The sequence below is a fragment of the Protomyctophum bolini genome, assembly GCF_963924005.1.
Source record: "Protomyctophum bolini genome assembly, chromosome: 8".
In the NCBI taxonomy this organism is placed as follows: Eukaryota; Metazoa; Chordata; class Actinopteri; order Myctophiformes; family Myctophidae; genus Protomyctophum; species Protomyctophum bolini.
This window is the reverse complement of record NC_137869.1, coordinates 18,044,145-18,071,521: the sequence shown is the minus strand read 5'-3', so window position 1 is coordinate 18,071,521 and position 27,377 is coordinate 18,044,145. Positions and strand designations below refer to the sequence as shown.

General features: G+C 42.9%; 1 protein-coding gene across 1 annotated transcript; it reads right to left on the bottom strand.

The window, feature by feature from the left end:
* Window positions 1-45: 45 nt before the first annotated feature.
* myo7ba (myosin VIIBa) lies at window positions 46-27,024 on the bottom strand. The gene is made up of 44 exons (XM_080771054.1): window positions 26,899-27,024; window positions 25,675-25,859; window positions 25,150-25,271; window positions 24,756-24,898; window positions 24,527-24,640; window positions 24,264-24,417; window positions 23,690-23,766; window positions 23,481-23,600; window positions 22,724-22,866; window positions 21,576-21,786; window positions 19,909-20,044; window positions 19,605-19,774; window positions 19,301-19,441; window positions 19,015-19,173; window positions 18,521-18,613; window positions 18,313-18,407; window positions 17,577-17,661; window positions 17,264-17,482; window positions 16,585-16,794; window positions 16,257-16,469; window positions 15,360-15,437; window positions 14,583-14,701; window positions 14,134-14,260; window positions 13,922-14,041; window positions 12,849-13,022; window positions 12,192-12,419; window positions 11,569-11,736; window positions 10,172-10,289; window positions 8,895-9,033; window positions 8,575-8,738; window positions 8,189-8,370; window positions 7,717-7,832; window positions 6,817-6,982; window positions 6,057-6,199; window positions 4,854-5,009; window positions 4,247-4,352; window positions 3,646-3,756; window positions 3,442-3,529; window positions 3,181-3,290; window positions 1,722-1,907; window positions 1,001-1,117; window positions 671-754; window positions 334-453; window positions 46-220 (listed from the first exon to the last, which is right to left on the bottom strand). Exons 1-44 carry the CDS (start codon window positions 27,007-27,009, stop codon window positions 134-136), a joined length of 6,108 nt encoding a protein of 2,035 aa, XP_080627180.1. The 5' UTR covers window positions 27,010-27,024; the 3' UTR covers window positions 46-133.
* Between the last annotated feature and the right edge of the window lie 353 nt (window positions 27,025-27,377).

Here is a 27,377-nt window from a genome sequence, read left to right as displayed (position 1 = left end):
TATCTGTGCAGCAGTGAGTTGCTCGCTGTTTCTGCAGACCTCCATTCGGGGGTGATGCGAGGTTGGAGGCACGCTCGCAAGGCTACAAAAGCAGAAGGGTGCCTGACAGTGATTACACTGTTTAATCTGAGATTCAAATGTTGGCGCGCTGGGCCCCAGATTTCCTCTCCTTGAGGAACATGTTGACATAGGATGTTATGAGGTCATCCATCTTATAGCCCTTTTAAAATGAAGAGACGGGGAAATTAAGAAGATAAATTAACATAAATGTACAGAACAAAACTAAATTCAAACCCTGCTTGACAGATTCAGTATAAAATGACAATTGCTTACCAGTGACGTTTCGCAGAGGAATTTGTTCCCTTGGACTAAATTGCCCACCGTCATATGGAAGTATGTGCTGCCACTGCACCAGTTAGCAATGCGGTTGAAGGGGTGAGTGGCCAACACCTCCTGCAGGAGAAAAATAAGCTGTGCATAAATCCTTCACTTTTTAATAGATATATAAAATAAATTCTCCCAATTAGTCATGAATCAAATGCCATTCTTCATTAGTTAGGAATTTGACCCCTGCTTCACCCCTGATGCTTAGGAGCCATGCATCATTTCTGTATACTCATAATGAAAACATATCCAGTAAGATATTAAATAGAATATGGGAAGCTCTTACCTTGGTCTTAGGGTGGATGACTGTAAATCCTTGCTTGCCAATAGAGATTCGTACAATGTCGGGGAACTTAGGATCTGAAGTTTGCTGAGGAAGAAAATAATTCGCCATAAAGGTTTATACAGTATATGAGAGAGAGGTATAAAGAGACTGATGCACTCATCTTAGTCTTTGTGCCTTATTAATATAATAATAATACACATTGTGTCTTGCACTGGGAATAGCAGATCTACGAGTTCGCAACGTGTCATGCTGTGATGCGTATTGAGCTTGTAGATCTGCTATTTATGGTACAAGACACCGGTGCACAACTAAATATAAATCAAGCCTTACCTTCACTTGGAAGAATGCGCAGCCAAACGTTGGCCACCGACAAACCACCTTCAAAAATGTGACCATGGTTTCCTCAACCGTCATGTCAGGCTGTTTGTTATAAGCGGCAACGATGTTCTGGAAATTAATATATAGAAATGAGGTCACACAAATGATATTCTGGAAATAAATATAGAAATCGGAAACATTAGTATTCAACATCCGCTTTTGAGGTAATGTATAATGTTCTCATCTCATAAAGAGAATTTTTATTACTTTGAGTGAACTTTGACCAGTAGCCTATTACAGTGCAGTCATTGATTTGAGCCATAAAACAAAGAAAGGAAAGTTGCTGTTGTTGTTCATATATGCAAATCAAGGGATCCTGCTGAATTTAAAATTCATCAGGCGGACAAAACAAGCCTTAACCCCGATTCATACTTAGTCACACAATGCTGCCACGCGTAGAAAATAGCAGTCCTACAAACTGCCAATGCATCGCGCAACTGGGTATACAATTGGCTTATAGAGTTTGCCTCCGATCGATGGCAAAACGGAGGATGTGTCGCACTGTCTACAAAGCAAAGCAGTTTACAGCGCCCTTTGATTTGATTTAATATTGGCAAAATATTTTAAATGGTTTTTTTAAATCGTAAAAAATGGCAGATAAGTTTAGGGATAAGGGAGGGGTGGCGCAAGATATAGACCCCATCATGTCTGATGGGGTCATAGACGTCTTTACCTTCTTCCACTCGTTCTCAGACATGGCCTTCAGCTGGTCGCTGGGGACCAGCTCCTTCAGTATCTTGGGAATCATGACAAGCTGGTTCTTGTCATTGTTGAACCTGATCCTAAAGAGCAAGGCTCCCAGTTTGACCATGTCCTCCTTGGAGCACATGTGATAGCCGTTTAGGTACTTGGGCAGTTCCTGGTGAACACAGTGTGAGATGAAGAAATAACTTAGAGCAAGGATTCATAACTCTCAGAGTTACAGACCTGTATAAGGGTCCATTTGGTACCCCCTCGAGGAACCCTGAAGGTCCCTGGACCCCACTTTGAGAACCACTGAATTAAAGGCTATCAATGAGGGTTACATTAACATACAATGTGAAATGATCAACATCAAAATCAATCTAAATATATGTTTACTGTTCATAAATATTACCAATTTAAACATTACAGCACAAAAATACACAACATAAGGTTCAAATATCATCCGTTAGTCCTGTTAGAACTCAGTGAATCAATAATTTTTGTTGTTATGGCTATTTGTTTAAGTTTGGATCATGCATTCAGAATCATCACTGCAGTGACAGTACAAAAGTGGGTGAAATTCATTTTGTGCATAGTACCTATCGTGTCATTTTTCCCAAGAAATACAGGAAGGGAAGAAAGGGGGTGGGGTTAAGGCGATCAAGGTAGGAAAGAAGAAAGTTTGAGTGCTATTACCACAAAAAGTACAAGTAAAGGGTTTCAGATCATTTAGAAGCTTGTCTTACTTATCTTAATTACAGGCTGTACAGCCATACAACCAAAGGGTCTCTTTTCCACAAATGCATGTACCCATAGTACCTGAGATTATATACATGTGTATATATATATATATATATATATATATATATATATATATATATAGCAGCCGCTGTGTACTGTGCATTATATATACACCAGTAAGACGCCTGAGGGCGAGAAGCGACCTCGGTCACGTGCACTGGTCTGGCCCTATATGGAGCATGTCTTGAGTGTACATGTGATAAGGTCAGATCAACATATGGAATGTCAGAACAGGTCATCTCCATATGGAGATCTGAGGGTGGCAGCGGGGGCAGTGTCTCGAGTGTACAGGGTTTGATGAGGACCCAGATATTGCCGGGTCTTCATTTTCTGGCCTGTTGAGAACACTAGTTTTCGAAAACTGGAGGTATCCGTCCTATCAAATAATCCCGCTGCGTGCCCAGGACGGAGATTAATCAAAAGTTACGTCTTTAATCATATCATAACGGAGCGCAGCAGTCTACATCGCAATCCCGTCACTTGTCGCGTTAGAAGTAATCATACTTCCCGTTGTTGTCGATCCCCTCGGGGGTGTTTTGGCTACATCTAGCTACTTCTAGCTACTTCAAAAATGGTGTGGAGAAAACTTGAAATAGGCCCTGAAGCTGCAAATCACTGGGCGCCCTGATTAATGTGACTGAGTGTACCTGAGGGTAATGGAAGATTAGATCAGCCTCCAGATCTCTTCCAGGGAAAACATTCAACCATAGCTTCCTCATGAAGTGTACTTGGTAAGAAGTCGTGCTTACTGCCACCCCTGTGGACACACACACACACACACACACGCACACGCACACGCACACACGCGCACACAAATATACAGTATGCACAAAGACGTTTGTTAAAGGTCAGCGCAAAGAGCCATGCTGAGTAACAATGGCACCCCAGTTAGATAATTCTAATCTCACCATCTTTACCCCTCTTGGCTCTCTGGGACCAGTCAGTGATCTGCCTCAGACTATCAAAGAAGTAGTCTGGATCATTCAGACTCAGAACCTACAAAGGGCACAATGGGAAAACTGTTTACAACCATTGGCATTAACATTACGATCTAGCTCCAGGGCTATGAACGTCTTGAATCACAAGATGCTGACGGTTAACGGCCGGGTGACCTTGTCTGTTTTGACAAAGATGCTGTAGCCGTCCGCTGAAATCAGATTGAGTTTCCTGCTGATGGTCTGGATGAGATCTCTGATCCTGGTGCTGGTGGTCACCTCGAAGACCTGAGGTGGGACACGATACCATAAAAACCATCAAAACAAGAAATGTTGTTAAAACTCGAAACCGTTAATGGGATACAGACTTGTTTGTTCATGTAACAGGGATCTCCCTAGCTTTTTAGTAAACTCAGGAGAGAGAACGCATACAGGATATGGGATAAATGAGTACAACTGGAAGTGAAAACAAACAAAGAGCAGACAAAATTGGAACTGGAAAATTGAAGTTGATAAATTATCATCGTGGGGTTATATCTCCTGATTGGATTAAATTGGTATTCCAATTTAAAACAAAACCTGTTACTGAATAAACACTATACTATGTGATTACTACCCAAATAAAGAGCTTTAACTATTGAACAAAAATGTTTATTAATGTATTTTTATCACTTACACCACCTGTAAGAGTTTAGATAGAAGGAGCACGCTGTCAGAAGTGTGAAAGGGGGTCATTTGTCTTTATATATACAGTGATTTCATGACCTCGTGACTGTACCTCATCTGTCTCGTTGGGGAAGTAGACTTTGTGGAAGATCTGGGTGCTGTTCTGTTTGATGGCGTCCACCTCCACCTGGTGTGGCGGCAGTTTCCTGGGCTCCATCCTAACCCGAGACGCCACAGTTTTAGATACATCATAGAATTAACGTGATCGAAAAGGTATCGGCAGAAGCTTATAGATTATTAATGCCTATCCTTATTACATAAACAATAACAAAGAAAAACAAACAAAAGACAACAGTAAACTACAAACGCAAAACAAATGCATAATGTGCATAATTAGATCCCTAGTCTTTCAATCCTACATTTGTCACATTAACATGTTAATCAGGCATCATTCAATTTTGTATTTTTCCAATAGCGCCTGTATGCACCTGAATTTCTCAAAATTACTTTTTGCGCAAAACTTGACAGCCGTGGTGCTTTGGCGAGACTGGCTACTCGCCATGAGGGCAAGAGTGCACTGACATCCCTGCAGGGCGCAGGCGTCGACCCACCCACTGATGTTGTGGAGACACCCTCTCACATGATGCACCGCTCTGAAAGTAATGGCTGTGTATGCAGCAGAGCTTGGTGACACAATAGGACTCTGTTGCTTTGTATACCTCAGCGAGCCTTGCAGCCGCTGCAGGCAGTCGGAGGCCAGGGGCTCTCTGCGGCGTGACTCCAGGAAGCGCTGAGTGTGCTTGAGAAGCGACTGGCTTGGCGGGAAGAGTCCACAACACAGCCACAACAGCTGCCAGCCCAGTTCCATGCTGAATCTGTGGAGGGACGAACATATATTCAACATGTGTGTGATTAATGTGTATGTTAATGAGCTGGAGTAGTATATAGATGGAGTCTTCATACTGAATGAATAGTGTGTGTGTGTGTGTGTGTGTGTGTGTGTGTGTGTGTGTGTGTGTGTGTGTGTGTGTGTGTGTGTGTGTGTGTGTCCTCCCGTGCCTCTGTTATAACTTGCTCCCCTGTTGTTCCTCTCAACCTTTTGTACAACTGTCTCTACACTACAGTAAACATAAATAATTGAAGGGGGGGGGGGGTGGACCGGTGAGCCCATGTGTCTTTCCAATGTGCACTACAGTCTGCTACTAAATCCAGTGTTAGTAAATTACAAAGTCCATGTCCAAGCCAGCCAATCGGCCGGCAAAATACAGTAGCTTACATGGTACATGTAACTACATAATTTCCATTACATAAAAATACATGATTTCACATTATATTGGTGTTCGGATAATACCAGTTTACGAATAATACCAGTTACCATAAGTTAATTATTGTAGTATCCTCTAGAATAATTATATTACACATTAGCTGAACTCTCTGAATTGAGAAAAGACAGTTAAAGTTAAGATCACTTTTCAATTAGAGCAAAGTGTGTTTAACTTGTCTTTGAGTTGTGAGTGACATGGCCTGGAAACAGTGAGTGCCAAATACTTTTTCCTCCACACAGTGATTTTCCAACCCAAGACCACTTCCTCAACATACAAGAGGTCCAATCATATTACAATCATGTTACATTTACTCCATGTAACAATGACCGAAGATAATAGGAATATTTTGAGTGAACTATACTATTGACAGTGAGTGTATCACATAGGGCCAGCGTACCGGTTGTTATTGACAGTGAGTGTATCACATAGGGCCAGCGTACCGGTTGTTATTGACAGTGAGTGTATCACATAGGGCCAGCGTACCGATTGAGTGAACTACTATTGACAGTGAGTGTATCACATAGTGCCAGCAGCGTACCGGTTGTTATTGAGTGAACTACTATTGACAGTGAGTGTATCACAGTGCCAGCGACTTACCGGTTGTTATTGTTGCTCATCTGCTTAATGATCTGGCAGTAGATCTCGTCTCTGAGCATTTTATCCTGAGTGGCGGGCCCAAAGATCTGGTCTGTGAGTTCCAGATAGCTCTGCAGCTGCTTGGTGGGGTAATCTCCCATATACTTCAGCATTGGTACACAGCAGTCACGGAAGAACAACTATTCTGACTTTGTAAGCATTGCACAATAATTTAAAACATATGATTATTAAATATGAGAAATAAATAAATGAAATAATTTACGTAGCAGACATACAGTACCATTAAAAAAGTGTATTATACATTCACACACTTTAATTGTACTGTATGTCTACTAAGTAAATTATTCCATTTTATATTAAATAATATAATAGGACTACTGTACATATAACAGACCTGACAGATTGCCATGTTCAATTCCAAATCCATATGCCTGTATAAGTTTATCACCAGAAATGACCCCCCCCCCCCCCCCTCAACATCTTTCTTTCTTATTTCTACTCATATATTATATGATTATCGTTCGTCTCTAAATGACTCCTCACTCGATTAATTGAATACACAGGACCTTAACGGAAACCAGCCCTGCGGCCTTGTTTGGGTTATCCTTTTAGCCACTGTTTCTTAAACCTATGTTCTATCTCCTGACCTGGCTACAACCAACTCCTGCTTGAGCCTTCTTACCTGCGCATCCCAGTCTGTTGCTGCACCATCTCTGTTTCCCTACAGTACTATGTTGATGCTTTAGTAAAATGTTCATATGCAGAGGATATCAGTGAAGGCCAGACAGGCTTTGTGAGTTAGATCCGAGTTGGTCTGTAGTCTCTTGAGCAGTGGCTGTCGGAGCGGCTCTCTGGAGTGAAGCCACAGCCTCTCAGGAGCTGCGTTCTTGGAAATCACCCGTCTATTCACATCCTTAGTGGGCTGCCTGTTGTTGGGTCAGACCACAAGACACAGAGACATCCATACACTATAGCCTCGATGACTTCATTATAAACTGTATAAAGCCTCCCCCTGGTCAGCCGGGGCGCCTGATGGAGGGGAAAGGAACTGGTTGGAATAACGTGTTCCTTCCACGCGCTACGTCCAACCAGGGAAACTCCCCCCTGTCAGGTGTAAAGGAGCAACTTGGACACTCAGGCATGAAGGAAGCATGAGTTCAAGTCCGTTGCTCTCCCCTTGTCCCCCATATATGGGGACTAGTTTGGTGGAGGGTGTGTAGAGCCCAGGATCACATTAGATGATTGACACAGGGGTGAAAAATGGGTTACAAAATCGTGGGATTTAAAAAAGTTATAAAATGACATGCAGCAAACCCGGGTCTCGCTTGTCAGCCATGTCAGGCATTCGAGCACATGTGGTATGCTAACCACTCGGCTATCAGGTCGCCCCAGTGCTTTAAAAATGTAACATTAATTTGTGGACAGACAGACAGACAAGCCTGAGGAAGGAACGTTTGTTATTCATCTAAATAAAAACTTGAACCAGCAAGTGACAGTGTGGGGTCCCTCCTCCTACACATGGACACTGGACAGACGGACAGAAATGACTAGGGCTCACATTTCATGTGGGAGCTGTAATAATTTGGCAAAATGACAAATTTGATATGAATGATACTCCAGCATTTCCATTTGGCAAAACAGAGGTAATCTATCTAGGTACCTGAAGTTCTCGAGTGAGAACTCTTTTAACGTAACGGGGGCCACTCTCTCCATGGTGCCCGTCTGGGAGGTATGTATGATGTTCTTCCTCTGGTCAGGAGACAGGTTGATCAGGCACTGAAACAGAGAGGCACATACCATATTTAACCACTTACATAATATATACTTCATTCATTGACTTGGGTCTCTCAGCGGTCTATCCTTGACCGCTACCTTTGTTCCCTCCGCATGAAATCTCTTCACCAATAAGAGAGGATCTACAAGCTCACAACGTGCAACGTATTGTGAGCTTGTAGATCGGCTATTTTTGGGTAATGTTCGCCAAATTCTCACATATTTTCGCGGAAGGTTTGCGTATTAAAACGTGCCCAGGATATCAAGTGGTTATCTTGCTTCTGCTTTTTCCCATTCACTCACTCAGTTATTCTTCTACAAATAGCTAAGTTACGCCGTAGAAACCTCTCTGTACGTACCATGACTTCCTTGGTGGGTTTGCTGAGGGTGGGCAGGACTAAAATGGCCTCGCTGGGTATGGCACCTATCTTCCCTGTGCGGTCGTTTTTGCCCTTTATCCAGCCTCGTTCGGGGGAATATTCATCATCTTTGATGAGGATGATGAGATCTGCTTTCTTGCAGCGCAGGAACGTGGGGTCGTCTGCAGAGACAGAAAAACAAGACGACCAATGAATCTCAGAGAGCAGCCAGCGCGGCTCTAACAAAACATACAAAGATAATGGATTCAGCTGTGTAAGCCATGTGAGAGCAAAAACATGTATCATATTAATTAAAGTATCTGTCCTCCCGGTATAAATACATTATAAATCCCCAATCCCCTTCGGTGCTTCTCCGGTGGTCTGACCTTGTCTGCTGATTTCCTTTAAGGCCACAGCGTACTGGGAGCGCTCTCTCAGCCCGCACAGGAACATGTGCACCAACTCGGCCAGGCCCTCGGCCATGGCCCCGCCAAGGATGAAGTCACCTTTCAGAGTCAGGAGGGAGACACTCTGGGCAAAGGCTTTCTCCCTGGCCGGTGAGCAGAGATATTATTAACCCTGTTATATTAGTGCTTCATCACAAAACGTGCCGCACGACGGTGTCACGTATAGATGTACTATTACCAGTATATAATCAGGTATAATATGCTACAATATCCTCACATGCAGTAGCAACGTTTTCAACGTTTTCCCGTACCTCATGGTGTTGACCCCAGTGACTTCTGGGTAGGAGAGCTCCAGCAGTCTCCTCTCTCTCTCGTCCAGGAACGTGATGCCAGTCCAGTTAATGGCCGCAATGAATTTGTTTTGGGGGAGAGTAGGACCTGTTAAATAAATATCCGTGGAGTAAACCAGACCCAATAAGCCATGACTCATGGGGGAAACGGGAGATGTATTCCTGTTAATATAAGAGTTCCCTTCCTGTATGTATCCTTTAAGGCAGCCCAGAGGGGAAACCTGATTGCAACATAAATGCCTCATAAAGGCCCAGTCATCCACCCACGGCTGAGGCGCTCTATCTTTATACTCTGGACTGAATGTGTCAGCTGAACATTAGGCCTGAGGGGTGGGGAAGCTTTGATGAATTATTGTCTCTGAAGGGACCGTAGTGTGGGTGTATGTAAGAGGCATGCAAGCTGTATCATCACTTGTCATTACTTTTCGGACAATGATGAAATATAAAGACCAAACGGTGTGTATTATTGCTGTTGGAAAGGTGGTGCTGAAATTGGATGGTTGGTTAGCATGCCATCAGGGTCAGGGACAAATTTGAACAAATACAAAGGCTGTATAGCGTATATATACTGGTTATAGTATTCAGAGGGTGTACACAAATTACAGAAGTTTCAGCATTGCTTTCTATATTAAAATATTTTATTATCTCAGTGGCTCCAGTATTAAATTGTATTTAACCCGGAATGAACACCCATATAACAGTAAGAGCCTTTCAACACTTTGTTCTTCCTTTGTTAGTAGATAAGTCATGTACTAATGAATAATCAGAATTACACAGGACTATAGTTTAATGACCTTAGTTATACATCATATAATTTGACAGTCATTAAGGCAATTTGACTTGGGCCTAATAGAAGTGCTTATGGGAACCCTGCCACAAATTTACAACAGCACTTTACTCTGCATTGATACTCTGACTGCATTTTATGGCACGGCTGACTTATTTATATTAAATTAAAATAGCTCGGTTCACACTGCTTTATAAGATGTAGATAACCGTCACCTACATTGTTAGAGGTCTTGTATATTCTTTTATACAAAGTATACAAATATTTATAATGTTATCTTGAAAAATTACCAGATAATCTAATCATTTCTAATGACACTAACCTGAAAGCTTTGTAACCTCAAATAACCTGCTTTCACACTGCTTTTTAAGATGTAGATGTTATGTAATGTTATCTTGAAAAATTACCAGATAATCTAATCATTTCTAATGACACTAACCTGAAAGCTTTGTAACCTCAAAGAACCGAGAGAAGAACATGGGCCACTTCTGACGAGTGTAGTCAACAACCTCTGCCTTCACAGACGAAGCCTTCTGCTTTGAACTGACATATGAACCCTTGTGTGAGGTAACAAACACAAAGAAATAATACATTAGTTTAGTTTTGCTTTTCTAGAAGATGCTGGCCACGTATTGGTATGACCTACAGAGTCATTAACCACAGGAACCCTAGCATCCATATTCTAGGCATGTCTTGGCAAACATTCAGCTAAAATATTCGATCTATAAGCTCACAAATGCATTATTTGCAATATTCAACAAAGAGATTTGGTGTAGAGGGGAAGAAAGTAGAGGATAGACCCCCTGTGGGGGTGTAACTGGTGTGGAGGATTTCTGAGAAGTAAACATGTAATAATATCCCATATAAAAGTAACTCTTCTCCATTAGCTGCATTCTATGATTCTGCCTAAAGGAAGTAACCTTTGGACTTTGGGACTGCTTCTCTTTAGTGAGGATTCACATGATTGTTGTTTATTATGTCATCTATTTGACTTCCGCATACTATTCTAAGTCTAGTTCTAAGTAGTGACTGTTTCTTCAGCTCTTTATCTGATCTAATCAATCAACAGACACTCATGTGACACTGACATGTCAGTTTCCTAGTTGTAGTTGTGGGCAGGTATACAACTGTGAATCGTTGTTGTTCAATGAGCCAGATTGGGTTTCCATTGCATTGACATGTCATGTAAGTTTTGGCTCCGATCAAGTGTGTCTGTGGATGAAAAGTATTAACGAGAGCTTGCGACTAAATAATAACTGCAGTTACTACACTGTACATATCTGTGAATGCGAAAACTACAACCTTTATTTACGTTTTTAACTTTACTCTCAGTGGTCACTATATTGTCCTAATTCTCTGTTTACAGCAGAATACCTTTACCTTGACGTCAGAAAAATATGAATCAGGTTCATGTAATAGTTACGGTTCTTGCCCATAAAAAGCATTGTGGGAATTAATGAACAGTTTGATAGGTTCCCACTTAAAACCATATAATTGGTTGACTGGGGTCCCACAGGGGTCTATACTTGGTCTCCTCATTTTATCCCTCTATGCCAAATCTGTTTACCAAAAATAAGTTCACAATGTTCACAATGCTCACAATGCTCACAATTGTGAGCTTGTAGACCCGGTATTTTGGGCTAATGTTCGCCTATTTTGGCTGACTGTTCACCAATTCTTGCCAGATGTTTGCCTATTATGCTCGATCCCCTCGAAAACGAGATGATACACCTCAAGGGGGATATCCTTTTCTCAATAAAAGTTCATATATTATGACTAGCCCAGAATAGGGACTGGGGTTCAGGTGGTTAAAGTGTGTTCATCCATGTAACTGACCTGAGCATGTGCAGTGCTGACCATCTGCAGCCATTTGGCCTCAGACTTGGCGTCCAGCAGAGAGGTGCTGATGCACTCTTGAACGACCGCCTTCACGTTTTCTGGGCCGCCGTCTGAACCGTGTTGGACGTACAAGTGTTTTGCAGCGAGCTCAATAAGATCGTCCTCCTGTGTGACAGAGGCAGTGGTGGAAAGTGAGAAGTGACCAAGTACATTCACTCAAGTACTGTACATACAGTAAGTACACTCAACTTGTGAGGCGCTTTTACTTACTATACTTCTACTCAAATATTGTACTTTTTACTACACTACAATTATTTGACAACTAGTCACAAGTTACTTAGGTTTTTGGAGAAAAATAAATAAATAATAATAATATTTGAATGCAAATACTTTTGTAGTTTTTTACTCATGTAAAAATTGGTACACAGGTATTTTACTAATGGTATTTTTTATATTTTGGTATTGCGACTGTTACTTTTAAAAGTACTTCCTCCACAGTTACCCTCAAAGAGGTTGACAGACACCTCCAGTGAATTGCATTGACTGGAAATGAATAAAATGTCTCAAGATGTACAAACTAGCCATATAGTGACGGCCTGAACCCACACGCTCCCTCCCACCTTTTCACTCCGGTACTCTCCAAACTTGAGCCCACGTATGATCTGCTTGTAGATGAGGTCTGTGCTGATGCTGTCCTCTTTGCAGTCGTGCCAGGGGGTGAAGATCTCCTTGCGGTAATACAGACGCCAGGGAGCGTGTTGCTCCTGCCCACCTCTCCTCTTCACCTCCTGCTCACACTGGGAGATGGCATCCATCACATGCTCCCGACCGCTGCCCAGAGCCCACACCTTCATAGGAAGACCAGGGAGAAAAATGGTTACACCACTGCAGTGGTTCTCAATGTGGGGTCTGAGGACCCCCGGGGGTCCTTGACGCTGATCCAGGGTGTCCCGAGCAAAAGGAGGAACAGTTTAACCACGTTAAACCCTATTTTGTTTCAAAAATGAATGGTTGTGAACTTTTCAAACATCTTGGAAGTTTTTGACAAATTTTGAATAATTTAGATACAAATCTTCTTAGTTATGGCCATCCCTGACACAAAATATTTTCATTTGGGGATCCGTGGCAAAGTACATACAGTAACAATGTGGGGTCCTTGACATGAAAATGTAATGGGCTCAAGTATGACACCTGTCCATTCCTTTTTGTTGTGAGGTGTGAGGCCAATTTGATTGATTTTATTTTATTCATTCATGCCTATGGCTACGGTTGCTTACCTTTTCATACAATGCCACGTAAAGGGAAAAGCCAAAGTTGTCTTTGAGTTTGACCTTCTGAGAGAGAACCTGGGAGATTTCTCTGGAGGTGGACGCAGAGTCAGTAGGCAAGCTGATCGTGCGGCCATCCATTAGAGTCACAGACAGAGTCATGGGTTTCTTGGTCTTGGTTGCCTAACATGAATCAGTAAGAAACATCATTAAATATATACACGGTAAGGTTGCTACAAGGAATGCAACAGCTGTTAATCAAACAAATTTATTTAATCAATTATATAAAAAAGAAACAATTTTGATAATATAATGGATACAAATAAATACTGAAAATAGCATGTTACAAGCTCACAACATGTCACGATGCAATGCATTGTGAGCTTGTAGATCGGCTATTTTCGACTACGATATGACAAAGTATAAAATAGGTAGTTAATCAGTCTAACTCCAATTATTTAAAAAAAATAGTAGTTTTCAATTTGATTAGTTGATATACAGTATAAAACTTAGCAGCCCTAAAGTGGTTGAATGTCATTCAGAGATATCAATGGTGACCCAGGATAGGGGTGTAACGACACGCATCTGCATTGTCAATATAAACAATCTAAGTATATCGATGTAAATAGCAACGTATCGTTTGACTTTGTATCGTGTCGTATCGTTTTGCAATGCAAATAATCGGTATACATTGTTTTGTAATGCAAATAATAAATTGTATCGATACTAAGTACTTTTTCATTCAAAATCGCTACCCAATTGGTCTATTGTCTATCGATAAATGTGTATTCTCTGTTGCGGGTTTGTCCATGTGTTCAAATACAAGGTCCATTTGCGAGAGAATCACTCTGTTTACTTATTTATATCCATAATAATAAACGTTTCACACAGATTCAACAAGATTCAGTTTGGAACGTTTGTGTCGAATATGAAGTCGGTGGGGCAAACGGTTCTCTAGTTACGTGCATTACAACCGTATACACACGCAGACACGTACGCACGCAGAGACGTGGCGCATTTATAGTAGGATGTATCGTTACAGCCCTACTTCAGGAGCACCTGTGTGTGTGAATCCCATTTACCTGTAGCTCTAACCAGCTGGGAGGCTCCCCTCGCACTCCATTCATCACCGTGCGCCGCAGCCTTTCAGAGCAGTAGGGACCGTAGCCCACAGGACCCGAACGCAGGAAGCTTTGGAGATACTGCAAAGTCAGCAGACAAACAGTGATGATCAGACTGACAGGTCAATTATCCCAAATCAATGGCTCAGCGTGGCTGCCATGGCATTATTTACCGTTATGAAGCGCTCAGTGGGAGGGAAGATACCCAGACAGAGCGACAGGAGGATCCAACCACGGTAGTAGCTGCCTCGATAGTTGTTATCCTGCAGCTGCTTGCAGATCTGACAGTAAATCTCATCTCTAGAGGGAGAGATCAGGTTGATGAAATGGTAAATGGTCAATGAGGAATTAATATAGCACCTTTATCCACAGCACTTTTTCCAATGTGTATTGCACCATTCACACACACGGATGGCAGGGGCAACCATGCACGCATTGCACGGCACCAAACTGCTTATCGGGAGCAGTCAGGGGGACATTAATATCCCTACACACACTGCACGATAGTCAGATAGTCGTAAGATTGCTGTGCAGTTCACACTGCACAACCCTCTTTCTTGGAATCTGCTCTTAAATTATTGTTGTTTCCAGATTATATGACTGATAATCGTTTTACTGTTACCTCAGGTCTCGCCTGACGATGGCGTAGCTCACAATGATGTGGAGTTTTTCGAGAGACGTCATGGGCCGATCCAGGGTAGGTCCATCTCTGTTCATGATGTCGTTGTCTTCACTCACGCTCTGCAAGGTGGGCTGTTTGGCCTTGCGGTTCAGAACCACCTCCTCTGGCATGGCAGAAAGCTTCCTGTTCCCGGAGACTGCAGGAACGTTTGCGTCTTTCTTATTCCTCAGCACCCTCTACGAAATAAATAGTTTTCACAGATTTAACAGAATTTGTATTCTGTGAAACTCTGGGAGTGTACGGATTTAACCATTTGGTTGTGTTTTTAACACAATTAAACACAGCCAAAGTGTTCATTTATCACTTTCGTAGTTAATAAACTGTTTATTCTTGTTTATCCATATGAGAATACCCGTCACCTTAAATGAGTGATGTCACACTTTGATAGGTCCACCTTAGGTTAGACAGCCTACAAAAGATGGCCTTTCTCATTCCTGTTCATAAAGATAGCCTTATGAAGGCCGAAACGTTGCTGGTTCCCTGATACAATACTTCACTGCATTTGAAGACAGTATGCGGGAGTCCCTTCTTTTTCCAACACATTCAGAGTAAAATGAAGTATTACTGTGATGAATAACTGTGATGAATAACTGTTATGAATAAGACTAGTGTTTCCACAAGTGCACACACCTGGTCCAGGCCAACCATGTGACTGAAACGCCTGTCCTTTCTGGACTCCAGCTCCTGTGGGAGCAAGCGGTCGGCCATGGAGGAAGCCCTCGTCTGGACCTGCTTCTTGGGCTCAGGAAGGTCTCCCATGAACCTCAGAATGATCCACCAAACTGTCAGTGATGCCTGGTGAAAACACAATGCATACACCAGGGGGTCAGTGATGCCTGGTGAAAACACAATGCATACACCAGGGGGTCAGTGATGCCTGGTGAAAACACAATGCATACACCAGGGGGTCAGTGATGCCTGGTGAAAACACAATGCATACACCAGGGGGTCAGTGATGCCTGGTGAAAACACAATGCATACACCAGGGGGTCAGTGATGCCTGGTGAAAACACAATGCATACTGTACACCAGGGGTCTGCAACCTTTTTCACATGAAGTGCCGTGTTTTTATTTTCTTGATTTTTATGTTGAATTATGACCACTTAAAAATAAAAACAATTCCAACAGATTGATTGTCCATAAATATATCATTTCTGGACTATTTTCTTTCACATCAGGACATTGTAACGATCATTAGAAATAACCCACCTATCTGCCAGACTCAGTCACAGTTCAGTTTAAATGAATGTAGAATTATGTGCAGGATTTCCATGCATTTGAGAGAGCTTAATTTAATGTTATTTTAAAATCTCACACTTATGCCAGTGTGCCAGTGATCACCCTTCACTGTGCCACACACACACACACACACACACACACACACACACGATTGTCTCATGTTTCAGCAGGTCACCAATTTCACCGTAACACCGCCACGCTGGAGTGAGTGTGAGTGAGTGAGCGAGTGGCCGAGATTTGGGGTATTGGAATTCAGCTATAGCCTATGGAACACTGAACTGCAGGTATGCCACCTTCCGCAAACCCAGGACTACAGTTATACACAGAGCTCATACCCTGCCAAGTGGCTGGGAAAAATGACTGAAGGAGTCATACCTGGACATCTCCCTCATCCTCGTGGTAGAGGAGGGGCTGTCTGAGCCTCTGACGGATGTGGTTGGGGCTGGCAGCGCCCTGGAATTCCATGGAGGCAAATTTGGAGAAAGTGTACTCGTCCAGATCATCGTAGTCGTCCTCTGGAAGGTCATCCACCATGGGGAGGTCATCCAGGTCCACGTCTTCAGTAATCATCCTTCTGCCCTCCAAATCCTGAAATGGACAAAGTTGTTATGCTGGTACGGTGGCATGGAATATCAAACATTAACCACATGAACCCTAGCATCCGTATTACTGGCATGTGGGTCTTGAAGCTGCTGTATCTCACCTCAAATCCTGTTGGTGCCTGACCCTCCTGCCCTCCAACCATACTGGGGAGGAAGCCAAAGATGCTGTCCACCATCTCCTGATCAGTAATGCTCTCTGCCTGGCTGTTGGCCTCCATCTCTTTCTTTTGCCTCAGCACCTCCTGCAGGTGTCTCTGTCGCTCCAAAATCTTCAACTCCTCCTCTCTTTTCTCTTTAGCGGAGAGATACACCTAAACATAGTAGCATACAAAAGTCCATGTAAAGACATAATACAGATTTCTGCCTTATTGAATGAATTAGGCAAGTAGTCTTGCATAGCCAGATTATGAGAAATCTCCTCCTACCTGTACCAATATGTCTGAATTCAAAGTATGGGCTAGCTAGCACATCTGCAACAATCTCCTCTGACAAACCTAAGCCCACTGGTTCTGCAATGTTTTCACACAGTTTTTGCCCCTACATTGAATTTAGACATTACGGCTACATGGGACTAGTTAGAAAAAGCAGCAGAGAAGTCTGGGATATGGTGCCTTGCTCATTGTCTAAGGAACCAGTTAACATCCAGTCAAAAGCTCTAACCACTGGACGGGTGTCACCTCACAATCCCCTGGACAATCAGGTTTATGAATGAACAGGCCAGGAAAAAGAAAAACAAACTTGGAAAACGTTAATTAATACTGGATTACAACTGAAACCTACATCTCTTTTCAACTTTTTGACAGCTTTTCTGGCCAGAACACCTCTGGTGTGTGCTTGCAGGAGGATGACAGCACGTCTCTTGCGCATCCATTCCTTCCTAGCCAGAAACGCTCTGGCGCGAGTCTGCAGCACCATGATGGCTTCCCGTTCCTTGACGTACTGGAACTTGAGCTGGCGAGATCGGACCGTTGCTTGCAGTCGATTAAAGCCCAGCTGGACCTGTATGATGGATTCATAGATGGGCCAATGTTTAATACAAGTCACACTTGCAGTACCGTACGAGTGTGCATTTAAATGGACATTGATGACCCACCACTCTGTAGACCTTTCTGCCACAGTGGCCCCTCCAGTATTTCTGAATAACGACGGCAGCTGCCTTTTTCTTCAGGAATATTCTCCTACAAGGGGCATCAAACGTAGACTTCAGTGGTCATATGATCAAGTCATATGATTTAAGGAAATTATATTAGTGTCATGTTGAACGTTGGCTTGAACATTGGCTTGGGCATGATATTGATTGTTTATCCTGTATATTACATTTAATATTGTAGATCATCTATTGCCTCTGTGCTCGATTCACTTTTACACAAACGTTTATGTGTAAGTGTGTAAGTAAGTGTATTCTGCCAACATATCACCAATCAGTGTAAGGTGAGTGAGGCTGTTGAGACCTGTTCCGCCATAAAATGAGAGTGAATGGAATCACTACGTCTATCTTTTTCAACCACAGAGAAATAAAGGTTAACAGCTAAAGACGATTAACAATCGATTAACGTCGCCTTTCCCAGGTAGCTGTAAACCCAAGCTTCTACCAAAGTACAACATGGCTTTAACCATAGGAGCCCTATCGTACCTATTCTGGGAATGTCATACTCATAATAGGCCTTCATCAAAAACAGCCAATCCACAGCTTGTAGATCGGCTATTTTCGGCAAAGTGATCTGGTGGTAGAGGATAAAAGGAGGGGGGCCAAGTAGAGAGCCCTCAGCCCTGTAGGACTCGGGTCAAGGAGGTACAGTATATGGGGCTTACAGTAAGTGGTCTCATACCTGAACTTGTAGCCTCTCAGGACTCTCTGTATCACAAGTGCTTTCTTGTTCAGTTCTTTCATTCGTTCCAGTTCCAGCAAGGTGTCATGGAAGTCCTAAGAGTAGTTAGAAAGACAAACACATGCATTACATTAGCTTTTCCACATATGATGTTTTGACAAAGATAAGCATCAAAAAGACAAATGTGCACATAATCATCAGGCAGCACCTTTAGAAAGATCTTGGTCTTGCCGGTTTTCCAGTCGCCCTCCCCGAGGAGCAAGCTCTCACAGATGCTTTCACAGCATCGCTCATTCGTCTCCTGTTGGAATTAAAGGACTGTCACTGTGCAAGCCATGGTGAGAGATTAAAGGAAGCACGTTGATGAGAATGTTAAATGTCCCCAGATGCCATTAAACTGACAATTCAAGGACCTTTTACAGAGAGAAAAAATAATCAGTAATCAACAAACTATACTACAAAAACTGGTCAAACATTTGCTAAATTGTCAAATAATATAAGATAATAGCTTACTGCAAGGCTTTGTGAGCTTGTAGATCGGTTATTTTCACAATATTTATCTGTGGAGCATACTAAATGTAATTCCTCAGCTCCTACAATTCCAAGTTGTCAGAGTTGAAATATGATTATTTGGGGTGGCCACGGACGGAACAGATTGAGAACCACTGTGTTAAAGCATGGGGCCCCCTGGCCCTGACTCACTGTTTTGGGATTGCAGAGGGAGGTGTTCAGCAGGACCCGGTATCGTTCCAGGAACTCATCGAAGGTGTAGCGGATGGGATAGCCGGCCTTCCGTATCCTGATGGTCTCCATCATCCCAGAGTAACGCAGCTGACGCAAGCACAGCTCCCTGTCAAACAGCTGACACCAAAAACAAAATATAGAAATTGTGTTACATATTTTGTGATATAAGACAACTGCACATGAACCCAATTTGTCGAACACAAGGGAGGCTGTGGTTTTAGTTTGGTATTGCCTCCATCCTTACCATAGGCTTCTTGAAATCATTGGGTTTGATGCAGCGGACAAAGTAAGGCTGGCACGCCGTCAGGGTCTTCATCAGAGCGTCCAGGGACTGGCGGAACTGGCCAGCCAGCGTTGGCACTCGCTTCTTAGCATCAACCATTTGCTAAATTACAAACAGAAACACAACACAATCCATCACTGGGCAGTGGGCACACTGTTGGAAAAGCTACTGCTTACAATGCCTCTAATAGGGATAAAATATAGGGATAGATTGATTATTAGTTAATTATTTTAGTGCTTCTAAAAAGTGAAAAGTGTCCACTGACTCGCATGGAGTTCTTTGGGGTGGTCATGAACATCTTGGGATTGGAGCTGCTCTTCGCCACGCTGGAGGACACCATGTCACGAAAGATCTGTTTGAGCAGCTTGTTGTCGGACGTCTCCACCAGCTGGATCAGGTCAGAGCTGAGCGCGTCACGGTTCTTCTCAAGGAAGCCTGGGCCACAAGCGGAGTTTAGAGAGAGCGAGAAGGGGAGGGGGGGATGGGTGGTCAGACAAACCAGGACATCATGTGAGCCTCAACAATAGTGGTGTGCTCTGTCTCTTTCGGGGTCTTTTCTTTCAAACTACCTTTTGATTCGTAGTAGACCACTCCAGCAAAGTGATTAATTCCAAACTGGGTCTCATAGTTGTTTTTTGGGGGGATGTAAACGTCGCCTTTCCCATGGACCTGGTTCATCTTGTGCACCATGGTGACGTCTGTACCCTACACACACACACACACACACACACGAAATGTCTATGTCCACAGGCTTCTGTGTGGCCCAGAGGGCATCTGAGCATGTGCAATTGTGCAGCACAAGTCTTACAGTCCCCATATGCGTTTGGGAAAGCCAGCCATTGACAATGAAGGGAAAAGTTACGTCAAAATGTGCCTCATTACATCATATTGTCTCTTTATTGTTAATGGCGTTTAATGTTTGTGTTGGCAACGTTTGTTTTACATCACCTAATCAACATGAGTTAGACTCTAATATACCAGTAAGACGCGCAAACGCGGGAAGCGAACGCAGCTCGTACATATTTGGGTTTTGGACGTATAGCTGCTTTGGGGACTCCTTATATGGTTATGGCTGAGTCATGGTGACGTATTGATGCAACACACTCCATATTTGGACGTAGATCAGTATATGGGCACAAAGGGGACACACACACACAGACAGACAGACAGACAGACACACAGACAGACATGATCTGCTAGGTCTCATTGCGAATGCAGTGAGCACTTACTACCAGTAAGACGCGCAAACGCGGGAAGCGAACGCAGCTGAGACCCTGCAGATCATGTCTGTCTGTCTGTCTGTGTGTCTGTCCCGCTGTTACTGTATATGTGGACCTGGCCCCTTTTGTGCCCATATATGGAGCTGAGTGGACCTGGCCCCTTTTGTGCCCATAATAGGAGCTGAGTGATTGCTGATGCAACACACTCCATATTTGGATAGCGGGACAGACAGACACACAGACACAGACACACACACACACACACACACACACACACACACAGACATGATCTGCTAGGTCTCATAGTAAGTGCTCACTGCGTTCGCAATGAGACCTAGCAGATCATGTCTGTCTGTCTGTCTGTCTGTGTGTGTGTCCGTCTGTCCCGCTATCCAAATATGGAGTGTGTTGCATCAGCAATCACTCAGCTCCATATATGGGCACAAAAGGGGCCAGGTCCACTCAGCTCCATATATGGGCACAAAAGGGGCCAGGTCCACTCAGCTCCATATATGGGCACAAAAGGGGCCAGTGATTTGTTTGTTGTGGACCTGGCCCCTTTTGTGCCCATATATGGAGCCGAGTGCGTTCGCTTCCCGCGTTCGCGCGTCTTACTCGTAGTAAGTGCTCACTGCGTTCGCAATGAGACCTAGCAGATCATGTCTGTCTGTGTGTGTGAGTGTGTGTCTGTGTGTCTGTCTGTCCCGCTATCCAAATATGGAGTGTGTTGCATCAGCAATCACTCAGCTCCATATATGGGCACAAAAGGGGCCAGGTCCACTCAGCTCCATATATGGGCACAAAAGGGGCCAGGTCCACATATACAGTAACAGCGGGACAGACACACAGACAGACAGACATGATCTGCAGGGTCTCAGCTGCGTTCGCTTCCCACGTTTGCGCGTCTTACTGGTAGTAAGTGCTCACTGCGTTCGCAATTAGCGCCCCTCACTTCACACGGTTGTGATTTTTAAGGTGGATTCTCTGCTTTGAAACATCCAAGAGAGGTTGGTAACCTTTGGGAAGTTGCTCTCCTCATCGATCAGGGCCAGCATGTTGAGAGGCTTGTTGGCCAGCATGTCCAGCGTGTGTTGGTTGTCATTGTAGTCGATGCGTTTCCACACGATGTTTTCGCGGGCGTACTCCTCTTGCTCCAGCTTGAAAACATGGCGCACAAAAAACTGCTGCAACTGCTCGTTGGCGTAGTTGATGCACAGCTGCTCAAAGCTGCAAAACAGCCCAACACAGTCACAGACAAATCAAAAGAGGAAAGAATGGTAAAAGATTGCAGTAAACGTACAACTAAGGGCATTACTATGAATATGAATACATTTTATTATCATTATTCTATTGATTACCTTTTTTGATTAAACGAGAAGTACGTTTTTAACGAATCAATTAACCACTTTAAAGGGATTGTGACATTAAAAAAAAGGTTTTGGAATTGTTCTTATTTTTTTTAGGTTTTCTAATCTCAATTGCACTCAAAAAACCTGAACTTTTAACATTCAGTAGATTTTCTGTGATCTGGGGTTTTCTGGTTCAAACAGGTGCTCTGATTTTCCTGCTGTTTGTGATCCTGCAAATCCCATATTTGTCAATGGGATTTGCCAGCAGATGTCACTGTTTTCACTGTTTTGCCTGTTTTTATTGTAGCTCAAAAGGCTTCCAAACCCGAAAGAAAACTTCAGACCACAGAAAATCCACTGAATGTTCAAAGTTCAGGTTTTTTGGGTGTAATGGAGGTCATAAAACCTAAAACAAAAAAAAATAAAAAAAATAAATGAAAATGAATGTCATAAAACCTTTAAGCTTTATTTTTAATATACTAATTTTAATGGAAATTAGCTGAACTACAAGCTCTTCATGACACCTTGTGAGCTTGTAGATTGGATATTTTAACATTTATGAAGCTTTTTGCCTATATGACATCACATGTCCATAATAGGGATGATAGATGATAGATTTGTGAGTGGTGCAACCACTCACAAGGAACAGAAATGTCCCTCCCTATGTATGTCCCTATGTTTAGGGTACCAACAGGGGATGCTGTTGCACCACTCACTTCAGACAGGTCGATAGCTCTATTAACACCCCTACTCAGAATTGATGATCTGAAGAGTGGGTAACAGCTGAAATATAACATTTGGTGAACCGTTCAGACCTGTTCTTGTCAAAGTTCTCAAAGCCAAAGATGTCCAGCAGGCCTATTGAATGTCGGACCTCTTTGGAGTCTTCAGGTAGGGGTTTGAAGACCGCAGCATTGATCTTCTCCACCACCCAGATGAAAAGCCTTCCATAGATGGCCTGAAGAACGTCAAAAAATATTAATTAGGCCTGGGCCGTGGCTCAGCGGTCCAGGCACCTTGGCCGGTAGCCCGAGTCTGGCAGTGTGCCGTGGGCTCGATTCCCGATCCACACGGCCTTTATTGTATGTCACTCCCCCATCCCATCTCTCTCCCCCATTTCCTGTCAGCCTACTGTCTGTCCCTCTATAAAAAATATAAAATAAAGGCGAAAGCCACAAAAAACCCAATAAAAAGATTATAAAATTAAGATACGATATAAGATTATAAAAAAAGTTAATTTCTAACTTTTCTTGTAAAATACCTCAAATGTCAGACAAGGTGTATTGCATATAGGAGAAACAGTAGCTGTTAATTTACCCACAGATGATATTTTTCCATACAGAAATATGTAATAAATATGGCACTCTACAATACAGCTATACTGTATGTTTTTCAAGTTATTTCAGAACTTGATTCCTAATATCACTGCATTTAATTGCAAATGTTTGGCTTAATGTATTAATGTATTGTTTTTTAAGATTGAGTGATCGCTTTTAAGTTTAGATCAATTGATAGGATGGAAATGACTCTTATACATTTACACGACTTGGTAAGATCAAGCATCACTGTTACTTTGACAAAGGCATCCCTGCCACCCAGGGCCTGAGCAGACGTCAGAGCTTTGGTCACACTCTCTCTGGTGGTCAAGAAGGAACGCTGGATCAGATTCTTCTCCAACTCCTTGGGATCCACCTGAGTAAAGCAGACCAATTAGATTATGCCTTGCCTTCTCATCTAAACTCTGGGATAATAATAGCAAGAACTCTTATGTTGAACAATACCTCCAAAAGTTGGCTGGCCATGTTGAAATGGGTTGATGTGAGAATGCCACAGCCCTCCAAGTTATTTACAATGGTGCCTGGAATTGTGCATAAAAAAAATAAGTCAAGAACTATGGTAAAAATAGAAACTATTATAGACTAGTGGCTCTGAAGACCGGGGGTGCTTGGGGGGCCCCAGCAAAATGAGGAACAGTTTAAACACTTTAATCCCATTTGATATTTTGGCTACGGTATATAACATTTGGAAAATGTTGAATAATTTAGAAATAATTTAACAACCCAAATCTTCCTTTATGGGGTTAGTTGGCACAAAATCTTTGCAGACGGGGGTCCAAATACATCAATTTGGGGGTCCTTGGCATGAAAATGTTTGAAACCCACTATTATACATTACACTAATATCCATGAAATGCAGTTTTCTAAGTACTCAAAGTAAAGGAAGTTGAAGAAAGAGAGGGATATCTCTGATATGGTTGGGTAGTGCATTCCAGAGGGTGGGAAGAGAAATGCCCTGCCACCCTTGGTTTGGAGCACATATTCATGTATCCGAAAGTACAAATAGCATTCTCCTGACCCTCAAAATCCACGTTGCCCAGGTGAAGGATAGCAGCGAGCAGTCTGGAGATCTCCCAGGAATCATTCTCTGTAAACATCAGGATCTTAAGCGCCGAGCGGAAGTGGGCGTATTCCTTTATGTCATCACGCCCCTCACAGCTGGTGCAGTTACCCTGCACAAGCAATTGACTTTATTTCACAATTTCGCTCGTGCATAAATTTCTAATCTATCAGTTAGGATATGGCTTTGTGTTCAATTCCTTTGTTAAAGTGTTTCAGTACCATGGTGAGATAGTTGTATTGAGCTGCGTTCCCCAGAGAAAGAATCTTTTTCTGCTCAGCTGACATGCCCATCAGCATGCAGTAAAATATGTGGTAGTTTCTTTCCTCTGGTGCCTGCACATGCACAATATTAAATATCTCCATATCACTCATCCTACGCAAGCTTAATGTGAAGCATATTAATAATATTCCAGGGTATATAAATTGCACTGCACGTCCATTTTTCTACCTGGCGACAAACGCGGGACTTCTCCAGCAGGTACTGCTCAATTTGGGCGCCGTCAATGGCCCCGCCCTTCGTGAAGTTGATGTCAATGTACTTCCCAAAGCGACTGGAGTTATCGTTGCGGATAGTTTTGGCATTGCCAAAGGCTGCAAGAAAAGGGCAAATATTTTTCAACAAGGGCATTTTATGATAAAACAATTGAAAATTAGTTATTGTCGTTGAAGTATAACTTATGCTTTAGCAACCACGAAACTGCATCATGCACATCATCTTCCTCCAGAGCAGTGGTTCTCAACCTTTTCAGGCTGTGACCCAGAAAAATAATCTTATTTGATTACAACCAGTGCTCTAGACTAGTGTATGTGCTTCACAGTGGTGTTGAGTTGAGTGTATGTACCCTCTAAGATGGGGTTTGCTTCCAGAATCTGCTGCTCTATCCAGGAGCGTTGTCCGCTCACAGCGGCCAGGAACTGCAGCATCAGCTTGGTGCTTTCAGTCTTTCCTGCTCCCGACTCTCCACTGGGAAGGAAACGCATTGTTTACACGGAAATCAGGTCACAGTATATTAAATAACTCAATATCCCTCTACCGCCAACCATGTCATAATAGCGGTGCACATTTTTGTGAACCCCATAAATACATTATAGTCTAATATGGTACCATAACCCATTTAGGCCAGAGGCGGATTCTACAAATGCCTTATAAATCAGGAGTAATTCAAATATATTCAACATTTTTCACTTTAAAAAAAAGGTTCAAAATAGCAGCTGTACAAGGCAAGCTCGCAGCTGTGAGCTTGATTTGAATGCAACCGTCCAAAACTCATTTCTCTTAGCATGAAGAAAGACATTGAACATTCATGGCACTGCAGTTGTTTTGCAGCACTATCTAAACATCCTACTGTAGTAGACAAGAGCAGGACCTGATGACACAGCACTGGTCCCTCTTGGTTCGGCGCATGTTAAAGAAGCAGCTGTCGGCGATGGAGAACACATGCGGCGGCAGCTCGCCCAGCCGGCGGTCCGTGTACAGGTGCACCTGCTCCGCAGTGTAGATTGGCAGCAGCTGGTAAGGGTTGACCGCCACCAGAATGGAGCCTGTGTAGGTCTGGACACAGAGAGGGGTGTTGTTGATCTGTCACAACAAACGGCACTGCTGACAAGCGTGTGTCTGTCTGTATGCCGACAAGTCATAAATAAACAAGTAATTACATTATGAGCACAGAATCAAAACAAGCACCCTCCCCATGATGACCCCCAGTCCATCATGCATTCGCTATAGCGCACTACACTAGTACACTACACACATCAGATTACAATATTCCCATAAGGGGTTAGTAAGTAACAATACAGTGAATATCTGCCCTAACAATGAACAGAATATGTGCACCCAATGAGACTTTCCCCCCAGCGTTTTCCTGTCAAAATGGCCTGATTCATAACACACTGGCGTGCTTTTTGACGTGGCAGTGGAGGAACAGCAGGACTCTCTCTTTCAACAGAGGCCCATTCGTCTCTATGGAGACAAACAGCACTGTGATAAACTGCAGGGTAAAGTCCAAAGACAAGGGAGCCAATTGAGAGAAACGAAAGAGATAGACGAACAGTTAAGTTACAGACACCATAAAAACAACTAGGCGGTTCGTCGAATAGGGCTTGGTTGGTTGGTTGATTGACACCAAAACATAGTACAAACATAATTGCACACATTGGCTAAAAGGATGACACAAAAAAATGTTGTGTCATGGTGGCCCAATTGATGTTATGTGGAGGGGAGGAAAATATAGTAGATAGGTTATTTTCGTAGCGATTATTATATTGATAACTTTTTCAATTGATCGAATAATCAACTTTTTTATCATTGGCAAAATCGATTAGTCTGATTATGTAATACTTCTGCTATCTTTATATTTTTATATTTGAATTTCAAATATAAAAATAATTGATGGACTTACTATACTTTTATTTCTTTCAAATTTTGAAAGAAATAAAAGTATAGTAAGTCCATCAATTATTTGAATTAAAATTGATTGTCGATTATAATTTTTGTAATAATCATCGATTAGTTGGACAGATTAACAGTTGCAGCCCTGGCTCTCATCAAGGCAGGAAAACATGAAATGAAGACGAGAGAGAGAGGAACGTACGTAGATGATGCCCTCTTTGTGTCGCACGAGGAGGTTCCTGAGCAGACCGGCCTCGTTGAGGTCGCCCAGTCGGATCATGTCGTCCACACCGTGCACAGAGGTGGGGTGCATGGGCCGCACCTGCACCTGCAGCTGCTTGTTGACTTTGTGCACCTGTATGTACAGTATGATCATTTTTAATAGCGGAAATTGCAGATACAAGCTCACCACGCACTGCAAAGCGCCATGTTGTGAGCTGCTTGTAGATCATATAGATCAAGTTTTTGCTTTGAATGCGAAGATTAATGACATCATGGATTATTCCATTAATTCCAGTGACATCACAGGGAAACTCACCTTCCCTTCATCGTCAATCAGGTGGAGCTGGCCAGTGTCTGTCAGCTTGACCTCTGCTCCAATCGGCACCCCGATGCCAGAGTCCACCCACACAAAATCACCCTGAAACGCAAGCAAGCAAGGTCAGTCACATCTGTCCAGAT